The following is a 15503-nucleotide window of genomic DNA, read 5'->3' as shown; positions in this document are numbered from 1 at the left end:
TACTTCTCAGTGCTAGTGTGGTCTGAATGAAACAGCAGAGGTAGTAACCAAAAATATTCGAAAGTTAGTTCCTTGATGATGCTTTTTCTCATAGTTAAGCACATGAAACAAATCTACTTCAAATATGGGAAAGCTGTTACTTCATTTTATTAATTACAGTTTCTTTAGGCTTGCATGTAAACAAAATGAAGATTCTTCATTTCTGTCATGTCCCCACTTCTCTCTCATGGCAGATGGCTATACCACAGATGACATTGAATTTTACTGGCGTGGAGGTGATAAGGCTGTCACTGGAGTGGAGAGGATTGAGCTCCCTCAGTTCTCTATTGTGGAGCATCGTCTGGTCTCGAGGAATGTCGTCTTTGCCACAGGTGAGTCCTGTGTTCACTCACTGGAAGCCTAGGCAGTGATGGTCTCATAATGAAACCATGCAGCTTACTCACAGAACTTGGTCATTCAAAGATGTACTGTCATCAGTAATTCATCATCTTAGGTACTCCTTTACTCTGTGTCTAAAGGGATTGGTAAACTTTGATGGGAAGGAAAGATCACCTCACAAGGAGATGCATTCAGGGGACAGTTACTGAGAAGTTAAAAAGCTAGGGTGAATTTAACCAACCCACATATGGTAACATAAGAAACTCTCATTTCTGGGCAGACACAAATCCACTGATAGCCTTGGAGGCAGACAGGAAGGGAGGAAGGAGAAGGAGGAAGATCTGAGGAAGTAGTGCTATTCCCCTCCCAGAAGTAAGAGAACTTCACCCCACTTCTGGGGTAGCAGCCTTGGTGGTCCAAGAAATTGGGCCACCCTCAGTGAGTGAGGCTTCTTGAAATATGATCATATTCTCCTTACACTATCTGGTTAAGGTTGCCCCAGCCTGGGTTTCATTGTCATCTTTGTTTCAACCATCTAAAGATTGAGAAGGTAATTTCTGCTATCCTGTCTGTCCTTGTTGAGGTTTCATTAAATTACAACTATGTATATTTTAACATTGTGCAGTGTTTTCTTGTTACCCCTGCATTCCTTCTAAGGCCCATATATTGTAATTGAGGTAATAAACAAAAGTCCTTTTTAATCAGTAAGGTTTTATAAAGACCACAAACTCTGGGTTGAAAATGCTAAATAAAGGGGGCGCCCGGGTGGCTCAGTTGGTTGGGCGTGTGACTTCAGCCCAGGTCATGATCTCACGGTCCATGAGTTCGAACCCCACATAGGGCTCTGTACTGACCAGCTCAGAGCCTAGAGCCTGCTTTGGATTCTGTGTCTCCCTCTCTCTGCCCCTCCCCCGTTCATGCTTTCTCTCTCTCTCTCTCTCTCTCTCTCAAAAATAAATAATAAACATTAAAAATTTAAAAAAAAAAAAAAAAAAAGAAAATGCTAAATAAAGACAGAGCTGGAACCTTCCACCTCAGCTTTCTCCTGTCAGTATAGCTTGAACAATGACAAGTGGGTGCCAATCAGCTCCAGTTCTGTGAGGGCATTCATAAAGCCCAAGGAAGCCCCTGTTCTTTCTGCCTGTTGCCTCTGGCTGGAATGCCTGTGACCAACAGCCACCTGCCTCTCCTTTGCCTGGTCACCTCTGACTCATTCTTTAGCTTAGTCTAGATGCCACTTCCTCTGGGAAGACTTTTTGACTCTGCTCTGCTTACACACTTACACACTGCCTCCCCAAGCTAGATTAAGTGGCTGCTTTGTGTTGCCACAATACTGCTCTGCTGTGCCTCTCACCTCAAGGATACATCTCCATTAGGAGGGGCCTGTCCTGGTTATGGTTTACCCCTAATCCCATCCCCATCTTGTATAATGCCTGACATGTCCTAGGCATGCAACAATAGTCCCTGGATAAATGAACAATGAGTCAAGCACCAACTTCTCTCCTCTCTACCCCAGCTTCTAAGAACCAATGAGACATGCTAAGTATAGACAAAAGCCCGAATGCTTAAGACACCAATCTGGCTCATTTTTATGCAGTGCCACTTTACCCTCTGTTGCAAGAGGTGCTACAGATATCCCTGTAGTCTCTAGAGGCACTCACCTCAGATGGACAGTAAGAGCCAGCAAGTACACTGGCTTATTGTTAAGCAATGGTTTCTACAACCAAGAAATCTGCCCTGTGATGCATTGGATAAAATGCTTTACTGATTTTAGAACCAGGATTCAAATTGTTCCATGCTACAAGTGATATGTGCAGATGTTCCGCTCAGAACATAAGAGTAGTGTTCTCTCAGTGGAATAATCTTCCCAAGCTTGCCTTGGTCTTGAAAATTGCCATTGTGGCCATTAGTATGTTGCCTTGAGGATCTCTTACTGCATTTTCATGCAGCCTCATCAAAGAGATGGATGAGGTCTGTGTGCAGTGCTTCCATAGGAAAATGCAACCATTTAGAATGGCCTTCCTGAATCCTCTACCTCAAAACCACTAAGGGGACTTTTTTTTTTTTTTCTAGATGCACTCTTTGTCTTTCTTTGAAGTATTTATATGGTAGAAAGTCTCCCAAATAGACACTACAGATGTGGGGGATAATATTTAAACTATGCATAGAGCAATCAGCCCATCAGAATGAAGTACAATGTCTTCTTTCTAGCACTTACCAAGTTCTGGCATTTGCAAGATATAAACCAGGGACTCCATATCAGTCAGTTACAAACCTCCCAACTTTCAAAGAGCTTGCACTTTATATTGTGTATCAATTATACTTCAATAATAATGTTTTTTTTAAAGAGCTTGCAGTTTAAAATTAGTCTAATTGGTCAATTCATAAGGAAGTAGCATAAGCTACATTGTTAAAAAAATATTTTAAAATTAAATGTTACACTGATTTGTTTTCCTTTCCACAAGTGTTCTTAATTAAAGAGATTTTGATCAGTCAACAGGATTGATCAGTCAATCAGGCTATATATAGGATTGAAGAATTCTGTAGCCTGATAGAATTCTCAAAAAAGGATTAGTTAAGAACAAACACTCTGGAAGTTTATTTGGACCAGCCTGAGTCCATGATGAGGATTAGATGTAATGCTCTCCACCTCTACTTCCACCTGGAGGTAAAACACAGAGCAGCCACATGAATCTGCAGGACAACGGGTGGAGGCAAGCTAGACTCAGGGGAGGCAAACAAAACATATAAGGTGCAAAATTTCAGATATTTATTCTCAGTATCATGCAAGTGAAATTTTGTTTTACCCTCCTAGCCTTTGTCCTGCCAATTTGGGGATCTTACAGAAGGTCCTTTGCTGTGATTGCCTACAGGAAACTGTCCTAGTCCATCTCCAGGGTAACATGAGGTTTAGGCTACAGGGAAGAGAACATGCAAAAGCAAGTTATGAATATTCACTCAACAATTGACATGAACTGGTTGTGGGACTGGGCCTGGCATCAAAGAGATAAACAAGGAGTGTCTGGTCTCCTGGGATTTCTCATTAGGCCTTCATGTTTCAGCAATATTCCCCTGATGATTTCACACAGTCCACTGTGTAAAGTAATGTTTAGTGAGAATTAGGCCACAGTAATAGAGCTGACTTAAATATGTTCAAGAGACACTATGTCTGGGGTTTTAAAACACAGATGCTGGAGAAGTCCTAACTGAAACTTGCTAGCAGTGTGACCCAGGTCAATTTATTTAACCACTTTGAAAAATAGGGATATTAATAATATCTATTGGTAGGGTTGTTGGGAGGAATACATGAGTTAGTATAAACAAAAAGCCTAGAATAGTGCCTATAGTAAGCATTTATTAGCTCTCACTAAAATGTGGGATCAGGAAGGAGGCATATTCTGAGGAGTCTGAGAATAGATACTGTAGCGGCTGACCAGATCTTTGTATATATTGGAAAATTTATGACATTCTTCTCCTGAATGATTGGGCTTCTAATTACTTATCAGAGGATTTTAAGAGTAGGGATTGTCTTGGGTTCATATTTGTATCCATAAAACATTCCAGTACCTAGCCCACTCAATAGTTTGAAACCTAAGGGGTTATTGAATTTAGGAGAGGAAATCTGACCATCACTAAGTATGTGAACTCTTATTGAATGAATTGTTTCTGCAAAAGAGATATTATAAAAATTTATGATATTATATATTCAAATATTTAATGTACTAAAATATTATGTATTTTTTTAAAAATACATATAAAACTTCTTTGTACCTGGGGAGGAAATTAAGTACCCCTTTGCTTAGGAAAAGGGAGTCGTGTTCCATAGGTGTGTTTTTTTTTTTTTTTTTGAGAGGTAGATAGAGGGGCAGAAGGAGAGGGAGAGAGAGAATCTTAAGCAGGTTCCACACTCAGCATGGAGCCCAACACAGGGCTCTATCTCACTGACTTGAGCCAAAACCAAGAGTCGGACACTAAACGACTGAGCCACTCAAGCGCCCGCAGGTGTATTTTAAAGACAACAAAGAAATGACTGAGTTAGTTCATATTAACATATAATTATTCAGTTACTACCATTATTCAAGAAATAGTTTTGTTTTGTTTTGTTTTGTTTGGAAAAAAATCAACCCTTTTAAACTCAAAAGAAAATGAAGCAAGCCTACATTACTCTAACTTCTAACCATAATGGCATGCTGTATTATAATTTATAGCACCTTGTTTTAAGCATTTTTCACTAATGTTCCTTGAAGACTGGTAATAGACAAATAAACTAGCCCAAGTTAAAGTTTAGGAAAACTGAAGTTCACGAATGATAACAATTTGGGGCCCCTGAGTGGTTCAGTCAGTTAAGCATCCAACTTTGGCTTAGGTCATGATCTTGAGGTTTGGTTCCTGAGTTTGAGTGCCACATCAGGCTCTGCGCTATTAGCAGAGATCCTATGTCTCCCTCTCTCTCTGCCCCTACCCTGCTCTCTCTCTCTCCCTCCCTCAAAAATAAATAAACATAAATAAAGAATGATAATAATTTGATCAAAGTTGCATAGTAAAGCTAGAAAGGATGACGATTCTCATGTTTCTTAAGGAATAAGTACCTCTAATGCATTTTGACAAAGATTTTAAAAACTAGCCTTTTTATACTTTATTTTAAATGATCGTTTTCATCAATTTTACATATTAATGTTATAAGGGTTCTTACAAAACAGGTGAATATGTAGTTGGGATAACAAACAATGAACACAGTGCCTGTTTTTAGAGTCTGTGCCACTCTCTCCTTCACATGCCTATGTTAATAGGCCATGTGTTCTTGATGAACAGTGCTTCATGCAGGTTTCCAAAAACTGATATTGGGATTGGAGGCCTCCACAATCCCAATCCAGGGCCCTACAATTGCTTCATCCAACACCCAGAAATACTTGGTGGCAAGAAATGTGCCTCTGCCTTCCTATTCATCCTGCACTTTGCTGCCAGATTAGTAGCTGAGGAACACTGTTTGCATGAAGCCATTACCCAGCTCCAAATGCTTTGATGACTACCCTTTGTGTGCAGAGTACGATTAATACTCGTTGACCTTGAATCCATATGTTGCACCAACCTGTCTCTTCAGTTTAGCTCACAAATGTCCCCAGTATGAAGCCATCCTGATAGCTGTTGCATCTAACTCTTTTACTCTCCTCGAAGCATATGCTCCTGCATTCTGCCTAAAGACTTTCACTTCTGTTATAGCCTCCACTTGATATATTTTCTTCCTGTTTTTCTTATCCAAATCTTGTATGTTTATCAATGGACAGTTCAACCACCAACACCTCCAATTAGCTTTCCTTGAGCGTACCTGTCATTTATCTTTCCTTTGGAAAACTTGGTATCACACTCTACCTGTATCATTCCTTTATCAACTGTCAAATATTATTAATTTCTGTCAAATATTATTACTGCCACTCTCATATATGTCAGGCATGCAATAAATATATTTTCAATTATTTTTTTGGTTCATAAATTGGTGCTCAGTATTTTCACAAAATGCCCAAGTCCCAAATATAGATTCTTCTTGAAAGTCAGAGAGGATGGGGGCACCTGGGTGGTTCAGTTGGTTAAGCATCCGACTCTTGATCTCAGATCAGGTCAGGTTACAATCCCACAGTTTGTGAGTTGGAGTAGGGCATCGGGCTGCTCTCTGACAGCGTGGAGCCTGCTTGGGATTCTGTCTCTCCTTCTCTCTGCCCCTCTCCTTCTCTCTCTCTCTCAAAATAAATAAATAAACTTAAAAAAAAAGTCAGAGAAGAGAAAAAAGAAAGTAAATTATTTTAATTAGGCTTATTGTGTGTCATTCGTTGTTCCAATCTACTGGATTTCCTGGGAAGTCCTAGATCTATTACAAGTATTCCTTATTGATCCAGAATTATATTTATTTTTTTAATAATTAAAACATAGTTGACACACATTTTTACATTAGTTTCAGGTGTACAACATAATGATTTGACAACTCTCTATACGTTATGCTATACTTACCACAAGTGTAACTACCATGTCACCATACGACACTATTACAATACCATTGACTATATTCCCTGTGCTGTACATATTCATCCCTGTGACATATTCATTCCGTACAGGCTTCATCCCTGTGACATATTCATTCCGTAACTGGAAGTTTGTTTCTTTTCATCCCCTTCACCCATTTTGTCCATCTCCTTCCCCTTCCCCCCCTGGCAACTATTAGTTTCTTCTCTATATTTATATGTCTGTTTCTGCACTGTTCATTTGTTTGTTCATTTGTTTTGTTTTTAGATTCCACATATAAGGGAAATCATATGGTATTTGTCTCTGTCTTTGTTATTGCATATGCAAGATCACGTACTTTTTTAAATTTTTTAATGTTTATTTATTTTTGAGAGACACAGAGACAGAGTGTGAGCAGAGGAGGGGCAGAGAGAAAGGGAGACAGAATCTGGAACAGGCTCCAGGCTCTGAGCTTGATCTCATACTTTTTAATGAAAGGGTATATGAAGTGAGTTCTCAGATTATTCCTTGGCACCTACAATCTATAGGATTAAGCCAAATCTGAAAACATGCCTGAGTAAGGCTTTCTAAGAAAAAGGAAGCCAGATTAAAAGGGAGATAGAAGAAAAAAGAGAAACAATACAAGGGTGGGGGATCCTCTCCCTCTTGCAACTTGATACCTAGATGTGAGCTACATGGCATTCTCTTTCTCCTTTAACCATTAAAATAAATTTATTTACTATAGTCAATGTATTTCTATTTACTCTGTCATCTACTTCTGTGACATCCATTAGGGATCTATGGTAGAATATCAGAAAATACTGAAAAGTATTTTTAAAATAAGTGGAAACAAATTAGTCTTAGAAATTCTTTGGATTGAAATCTGAAAAAAAGATTGGCCTTCTATATAAGCCTTTAGGAGTAATGTAAGAAATCTTTGCTGAACCTAACTTTTAAACCTCTTCTAGATTGACAATTCTTAATCATTTAAAAGTTGAGGTCTGAAATATTCTCTTAAAAATGTTTAACAAAGCATTCTTCCTAAAAATGGTTAGAATTTTTCCATGCTTTATAATTTTATACAAAGACATAGACTGTTAGATTTTTTTTTACTTTAATGATAACTTTTATAACTTTTCTGTATGAGCACATATAGAAAAATACTTACAATATAAATGCAGAGCTGACTGAATTACCAGAAAGTGAGCAATCCTATAACTGCAATTAGGTGAAAAAGTAGAATGTTATCAGAACCCCAAAATCCTCACTATGACTCCACCTAATGTCCTTACCTCCCTCCTTCTCAAAGAAAACTATTATCTTGTCACAATATAATGAAATTTGTGTTTTTGTTTTGTTTTGGTTTTGCTTTGTTTTGTTTTGTTTTGTTTTTTGAATTTTGTGTTTTTGTACCTTATTTGATGGGATAATAGAGTTTGAATTTAACTGAACATTATGTTTATGAAATCCATCCATGTCACTGTATTTCATTTATTTTCTTTGCTATATTACTATGCAATTACACCACATTTTATTTATCCACTCTATTGTGGGTACAGATTTATGAATAATGCTACTGTGAACACTCTTGTACTTGTTTTTGTGTGTGTATGTGAATATATGCACAGGCAAACATTGACTGTATACCTGGAAGTGTAATTGTGAATGTTGAAGTTTAATGATCATGCCAAACTGTTTTCCAAAGTGATTCTGACAATTTATGTTCATACGAGTAATGCATGAGTGTTCCTTTTGCCCACACCCTTGCCAACATTTCACATGGAAGTTACTGGCTGGGCGTTGGGTGGTTTTTTGTGGTTTAACTTCCATTTCTCTGAGTACTAGTGAGATTGAGCACCTGTCCTTATTGGTTATTTGGAGATCCTCCTTTGTGAATTACTTGTGCAATTCTTTTTTGTGAATTATCTGTCATTAATTTGAGTTATTTATAGATTTTAGATGCAAGCTGGTTATAGGTCACAGCGTGTTACAAAAATGTACTTTTTTACATTGAAACCTACAGTCCACATGCAACTGATTTTTGTGAATGGTGTGAAGTATGGGTCAGGTTTTATTATTTTCCACAGCACCATTTGTTTTACAGCAACACATTTGTCATAAATTTAATGTTCATAGATCTGCTTTTGAACTTTATATTCTGTATCATAGGTTTATTTATCTATCTTGTACCCTTAACTCACAGTGTTAATTACTGTAGCTTTAAGTAGAGCAGATCCTTTATTTATTGTTTACAATCGACTTTACTATTTACTCGTTATTTATTATTAACTTGATTATTTTGGTCCCTTATATTTCCGTGTCACTTTTATAATCAGATCATTAATTTTCACCGAAAAAGTGCTTTGGCTTTTTATTAGGAATACATTAATTTGGTGAAAGGCATGTCATTATAATTTTTTCCAATCTGTAGTATATTTTATCTCCATTTACTTAGGTCTTCTTTAATTTGAGGTAATAACATTTTAGGATTTTCTGTATAAAAATCTTGTACATATTTGCTAAATTTTTCTAGATGTTTGATATTTTCTGATGCAAGTATACATGCTAAAAATTTTTAGCATTATTTTTTGTTGTGATATATATAAGAACACAATGATTTTATATTGAATGGCCTTGCTAAAGTATTTATTACTTCTGATAATGTATCTGAGATGGTCTTTTTACCTCTTCCCAAACACTGTAGAGACCTTTGTGCATTTTAATTATTTCCTCATTTGACCTACATATGCTATTGTCATTATATATTATAACTTTATATATATATTTAAAACCCTATATGATATTATTATTATTGTTAAATGCAGTATATGTTCACTTAGATATAATTATAAATGTCCTGTTTTCTTTGTTATTTATTTTATCTCTAAGTCACTATCTGTGAATGTTTCCTTCTGCCTATAAAATATTTTTGGTTTTTGTTTTGTTCTGATTTGTTTTGGTTTTTGCCTAAAGAACATTTGAAAAATATTTTCTTTAGTCTGAGTCTCCTGGTCACAAATTTCTTCTAGGTTTTTTTTCAAAACCATATATGACCTATATATTCTTGTAGGATTGTTCCAGAAATTTAAGTTGACAATTTTTTTTCTTTTCCATTTGAAGATATTATTTCATTGTCTCTGGCTTCCACTGTTTATATTGAGAGGACACTTGTTGGTCTAATTGGTGCTCTCAAATTAATTTGTTTTTCTTCCCCTTCTAGGATTTTTTTTTTTCTCTTTGATTTTGATTTCATTGGTATTTATGATGTACCAAGATATGGTTTTGTCTGTAATTATTTTCTTGGAATTTATAGATCTTCTTGAATCTTTGGTCTTTCAGCACTTTTGGAGCATTCTTAGTCATCACTGCTTTTGCTCTATTCTCTCCCTGTGGTTTTCTTCTAGGATTCCAGTCTCAATTCCAGTTTTATAACTCCAGCACAAATCTTCTCACTGTATCTTCTGTATATCTCAGCCTCCTTTTTGGAATTTTCATTTTATTTTCTCTTCATGCTTCACTCTGGAAATTTTCTTCTGACTCATCTTTCAGTCCAACAATTTCCTCCTCATTTGTGTTTAATCTGTTATTATCCATGGGAAAATTGTGGATATAATTCAAAATTTATGATGATGTTTTCTTTCCTCAAAGTGAATGTATGTTACCTCTGTCAGACACTAGAGGCATTAGCAATCCCGGACAGGTGATATTGAGTTCAGATTCAGTCCTTGTATATGGGTTAATCCTTCTGGTTTATCCTGACTTCTTGGACAAAGCTCTTTGGAATCCCTACTTGTTTTCTGTCCCTAGTTTCTGCTCATTTAGTCCATGATCTGTCAGATGTCCTAATTAGCTTCTCATCTTTCTCTTCTAGAAAGTATGTGTTTCAGCTACCTGAAATGTGGCTCACCTCTCTATTTCTTTTTCTCCCAGAACTTGCCCCACATTTTTACTAGCTTGCTATTTCTCCAGTGCCTTCAAGGAGATATATTTAAATTTTGTCCATTTTCCTCTAGTTGTTTCCAGTGGAAGTGCTACCTATCTATAATACTCAAACACCATGTTTTTTTTTCCCCCACTCCTCTTTATTTTTTCAGAAAAATTTACAGTTGTTTTAATATTTAATTCTTACTTAGTTTAGACTATTAATACATGAGAGTAAAAAAGAAAAAAAACAGTATACATTTTGTAATCACATTTTGGAAAATATAATTTTGGATTTTTCCAATAATGTTATGTAGAGGAAACACTTATATTGAACAGTGTACAATAGAGGAAAGTGCTGTAAAGCTCAAAGGAGATCTGACTCTGGTTGTAACAATAAAAAGTTGTGGAAATGGTAGGGAAGCACTTTAATAGCAGTAAGGGAATCAGGTTAAAAGAAATATTACATTACATTTATTTTAATAAATATATTCAACTAGTTAATAATCTAAGAGCTCCTTAAATATCACTCTGGACTCAAGATCACCAGATTAAGACTTCATCTTTTGCATTGGTCTTGAATGTATATTCTGCTAACCAGCAAAGTTTGGGATGTACAGTTTTTGCCAAATCTGAAATTTACTCCTAACTTTTTAGTTTTGTTTCAGCTAAAAGACGGAAATTTTTGCTAGATACATGAAAAACATGTTTTTTAATATGCTTCTTTAATTGTGTCATGTTTTTATTTCTCTTCCTTTTTTCTGGGGTACATTTGGACTGATAGCTTCGGGGTTTATTTCAAAATACCTCTGCCAAGATTAGAAGAAAGAAAAAGAGAAGAATTCCAAAATGAATGATAATGAACATTTCTGTTAAGATATGTGAATTTTCTATTCTTCAAAAATCAATTTTCAAAATGCAATTGTGCTTTTCATTAATGTTTATGACAGATTACAAATATTTTTAAAGTCTGCATGTCACATTGTTAATACATTCACTTAATTTTCTCTAAAGTCCATTGTGAGATCCATGCTTTAGTAAACTAAAGCCCTGTGATCAACTTATTGTCCACTGAGTCTATAAATAACATCTACTAGAGGTCTAGAGAAAGTATTATATGAAATATTAAAAGAAGGAATTATCATCTCTATCTGACTTACAATATAATCTAACCTTAAATTCTAGAGGCAAATTCCCATTCTTTTTTTCCTCCCACTGATTTTTGTTAGAAGGATCCTAAGAGACAATTCATCTCTGCTTCCTAGACAAATACTAATTCTTCAGTCCAAAATGGTGGGACCAAAGCAAGCTTACTCTCAGTGCTAAAGGAGAGCTTAGCTATCTCATCTTACTAATATGAAATCATTTTCCTTTAAGGGCTCCTGACCTATCAAACATGTCTCACCACAGAAGCCAGATATCTTCAGAAATTCATTGTCCTGCACTTCCTTTGCAAGAAAAAAATCAAAAATCTTGTCTACCTTTACCTTTTGAACTTAATTTTAAAACTACTGAACATTTTTTTAACGCTCAATGGTAAGAATTCTTAGATTATAGAATCCTGAGCATAGAAGGCACCATAGAGGAAGAAAAGGAAAGGAAGAAGCAGCAACTAGTATTTACGGAATGTGTATTTGGGGCCAGATAGTAAGTTTGTTACTTAATATAAATTAAGTCATTTAATTTCCAGTAAGATACATGTAATAGGCATTCTTTTTTTTTCTTTTAAGAGATTATCAAAATATAATTTAGATACCATAAAGTTCACCCATTTAAATTATATAGCTCAATGATTTTAATGTATTTACAGAGTTGTATAATCATGACCGCATTCAATTTCGGAATATTTTCATCAACTCAAGAAGAAACCTTGGGGGTGCCTGGGCGGCTCAGTCAGTTAAGTGTGAGACTTCAGCTCAGGTCATGATCTTGGGGTCCATGAGTTTGAACCCCACAACAGGCTCTGTACTGACAGCTCAGAGCCTGGAACACGCTTTGCATTCTGTGTCTCCTTCTCTCTCTGTCCCTTCCCTGCTCTCTCTCTCTCTCTCTCTCTCAAATAAACATTTAAAAAATTAAACCCTGTGCCCATTAGCAGACACTCCCCATTTCCCTCTACCTACCACCCAGCCTTGGGCAACCACTAACTTCATTTCTGTTTCTGTGGATTTGCTTATTCTGTGTATTTTATATAAATTGAGTCATACACTGTATGGTCCTTTTGTGACTGACTTCTTTCACTTAGCGTGATGCTTTAAAGTTTCATCCATGTTATGTCATGTATCAACACTTCATTCCTTTTTATTGCTGAATAACATCCCATTGTATGAATATATCATATTTTGTTTAACCATTCATCATTGATGAACACTGGGCTATTAAAAATAGGGTTGCTCTGAATATTCATGTATAAGTTTTTCTGTAGATATGTTTCCATTTTTCTTAGGCATGTGCTTAGGATTGGAATTGTTGGATCATAAAGTAACTATATTTAACTCTTTTGAAGGACTATCAAACTGTTTTTCCAAAGTGATGGCACCATTTCATATTCCCAAGAGCAGTACATGAAGGTTTTAATTTCTTCACATCCTTACCAACACTTGCTATTGTCTTTTTTTTATATTGAAATATAATTGACACACAATTTTACATTAGTTTCAGGTATACAACATAGTGATTCCATAGCTCTATACATTAGACTATGTTCACAATTGTAGTTACCAGCTGTCACCATACAACTGTTACAATACCATTGAATATGTTCCCTATTCTGTACCTTTCATCTTCATTATGTATTCATTCCATAACTGGAAGCCTGTATCTCCCATTCCCCTCACCCATTTTGCCCACCACTCCCCCACACACACCTCTTCCCTCTGGCGACTAGTTTTTTCCCTGTATTATGGGTCTGTTTCTGCAGTGTTTGTTTATTTTATTCATTTATTTAGCTTTTTTTAAGATACCACATATAAGTAAAATCATATGGCATTTGTCTTTCTCTGACTTATTTCACTTAGCATAATACCATCTATGTACATCCATGTTGTCATAAATGCCAAGGATCTCATTCTTTCTTATGGTTGAGTAATGTGTGTGTGTGTGTGTGTGTGTGTGTGTGTGTGTGTCTGCGTGTCTGTGTGTCTGTGTGTGTGTGTATGTCTGTTTTCTTTATCCATTCATCTATGAATGGACATTTAGTTTACTTTCATATCATGGCTATTGTAAATAATCTTGCAATAAATATAGGGATACATATACATTTTCCAATTATTGTTTTTGTATTCTTTGGGTAAGTAGCCATTAGTGGAATGATCAAATCATATATTTCTATGTCTGTCTTTTGATTGTAGTCATCCTAGCAAGTATGAAGTGGTATCTCATTGTGATTTTGATTTGCTTTCCTCTAAAAAGTAATAATCCTGAGCATCTTTTTATGTGCTTATTGGATACTTTCTCCTGTGGAGAAATGTCTATTTAAGTCATTTGCCCATATTTAAATTGGGTTGTGTTTTTTTAAACCTTCTTTATATATTATGGATGTAAGATCCTTATCAAATATATGATTTACAAATATTTTTTCGCATTCTGTGCGCTGTGGTTTTATTTTCTTATAGTTCGCTTTGCAGATTAATAGCTTGTAATTTTGATGAAGCATAACTTATCTTTTTTTTTTTTTTTTTTTACTGTGATATTCTTGCCCTATTTCAACACAAGGAAACTGAGGGTTTGATCAGATAATCAGCTTACCAAAGGAATATTCCAAATAAACCATGAGGCTGAACCTAAACTCTTAGACACCACCACCCTTTGCTCCAGAGTCATGTGATACAATATTCTTGTTTTACTGTGGAGAATCAGAATGAGAATCATTGCGTATTAAAACAATCTGAAAACATTTTTCTCAAGTTCCAGTTCTATTTTTCCTCTTTTTTTTTTCTTTCCTCTTTCATATATGTTCTGCCTTTCATGGCTTTTTTTGAACATAAAATAATTAAGGTGACTAGTAATAGGAGGAAGAAAATTAGTAACACTATTTTGAGTTTTAGGTTGTGTTATGAAGTGAAAAAAGTAGATTATAAATGAATGAGACAGTGTGATAAAAAAATAAAAACTCAAGAGCAGCACTGAGAGCTCACAAAACTTTTAGGCAATGGTGGGGAGCCCCTCACAGTGGCCACCTTAAAGAGGGAGATGCACATGTGTGTAGGTCAGCTCTGCTGCAGTTGCTAAAATATCAGCTTATTATTTTATGGACACATTTGAGTGGCTCTCTCCCTCCACAAAGGTGACATGATACTCTGTGTCGATATTTTTAATGACATCTTCAACAATATTAATGCTTTAGAGCACAATATTAAATTAGGCTAGATTCCGTACCCAGAGCCTTGTTTTTGGCATAACTTTTAGTGCGTCTAAGGAGAAAGGGTTGAGATCAGCATCTTCAATAGGTAGTTTTGCCAAGGAAGCCCTGAATTGGAACAATGCACTTGTGTTCAGGGACTGTTCCTCTCTTTGTTGGCTCAGCATCTACTTGGGAACCTGACCACATCTGCATTGGCACACAGGCTTTAGGGCTTCTGTGCCTTTCTGTTGTAATTTTTAAGCTTCTATTGCTGTTTTGAAGGGTATGTCTTAGTGTAGCTGACTCACTACTTCTCAACTTTATTAACCACTAGCTATGTGGGGAGTTTTCCCATAGATACAGCATACATCATGGCATTCACCCTGAATGTAAGGACTTTGTTTAACAAAGCTACAAAAAGACTTTATGTGCTCTTTAAGATGCATATCCAATGACAAAGGCCTTGACCTAAAACAGGTCTTAATATATCTTAGAACTCATGTTTATTAACATTCTGAGGCCTATTTCTCACGGTGTACTGAAAGGCTTTTCTTCATTTGCCCTAGTGAGTCTTTTACCTTGAACGCTCTCCTGATTCCCTGCCTGAAAAGAATTGTATTCAACCAGGAATAGTATCTTGGTTCAGATGCTATGAAACCTCCCCTGCATCACCAAATCTCATGCTCTAGAATATCTTTCTATCTCCAGCAAGACTCTTACTCTGTTTTACCAGGGCCAAACTGTATGAGTCTTTCTCTGACATGGATTAGGACCTAGATGAGAATGTAGAATCCTTTCTTATTCATTTGTTGTCTGCTCCCTTCACCATCCCCACCTCTGGGATTATGAGACTAGAATGTGTGGGGCA

The 15503-nt window shown here is 36.0% G+C and overlaps 1 protein-coding gene across 2 annotated transcripts in view; it reads left to right on the top strand.

Annotated features, from left to right (window-relative positions):
- GABRB3 (gamma-aminobutyric acid type A receptor subunit beta3) overlaps nt 1-15503 on the top strand; it is a 243031-nt gene that overhangs the window by 206494 nt on the left and 21034 nt on the right. For both annotated transcript variants that reach the window (XM_060617915.2, XM_060617914.2), the window contains exon 6: nt 234-371. In XM_060617915.2, coding sequence (XP_060473898.1) covers nt 234-371 — 138 coding nt within the window. The remainder of the gene's footprint in view (nt 1-233; nt 372-15503) is intronic.

This window comes from Panthera onca, chromosome B3, assembly GCF_046562875.1.
Source record: "Panthera onca isolate mPanOnc1 chromosome B3, mPanOnc1 haplotype 2, whole genome shotgun sequence".
In the NCBI taxonomy this organism is placed as follows: Eukaryota; Metazoa; Chordata; class Mammalia; order Carnivora; family Felidae; genus Panthera; species Panthera onca.
Note: the sequence above shows the minus strand (reverse complement) of the source record. Positions and strands in the feature narration are given on the sequence as shown.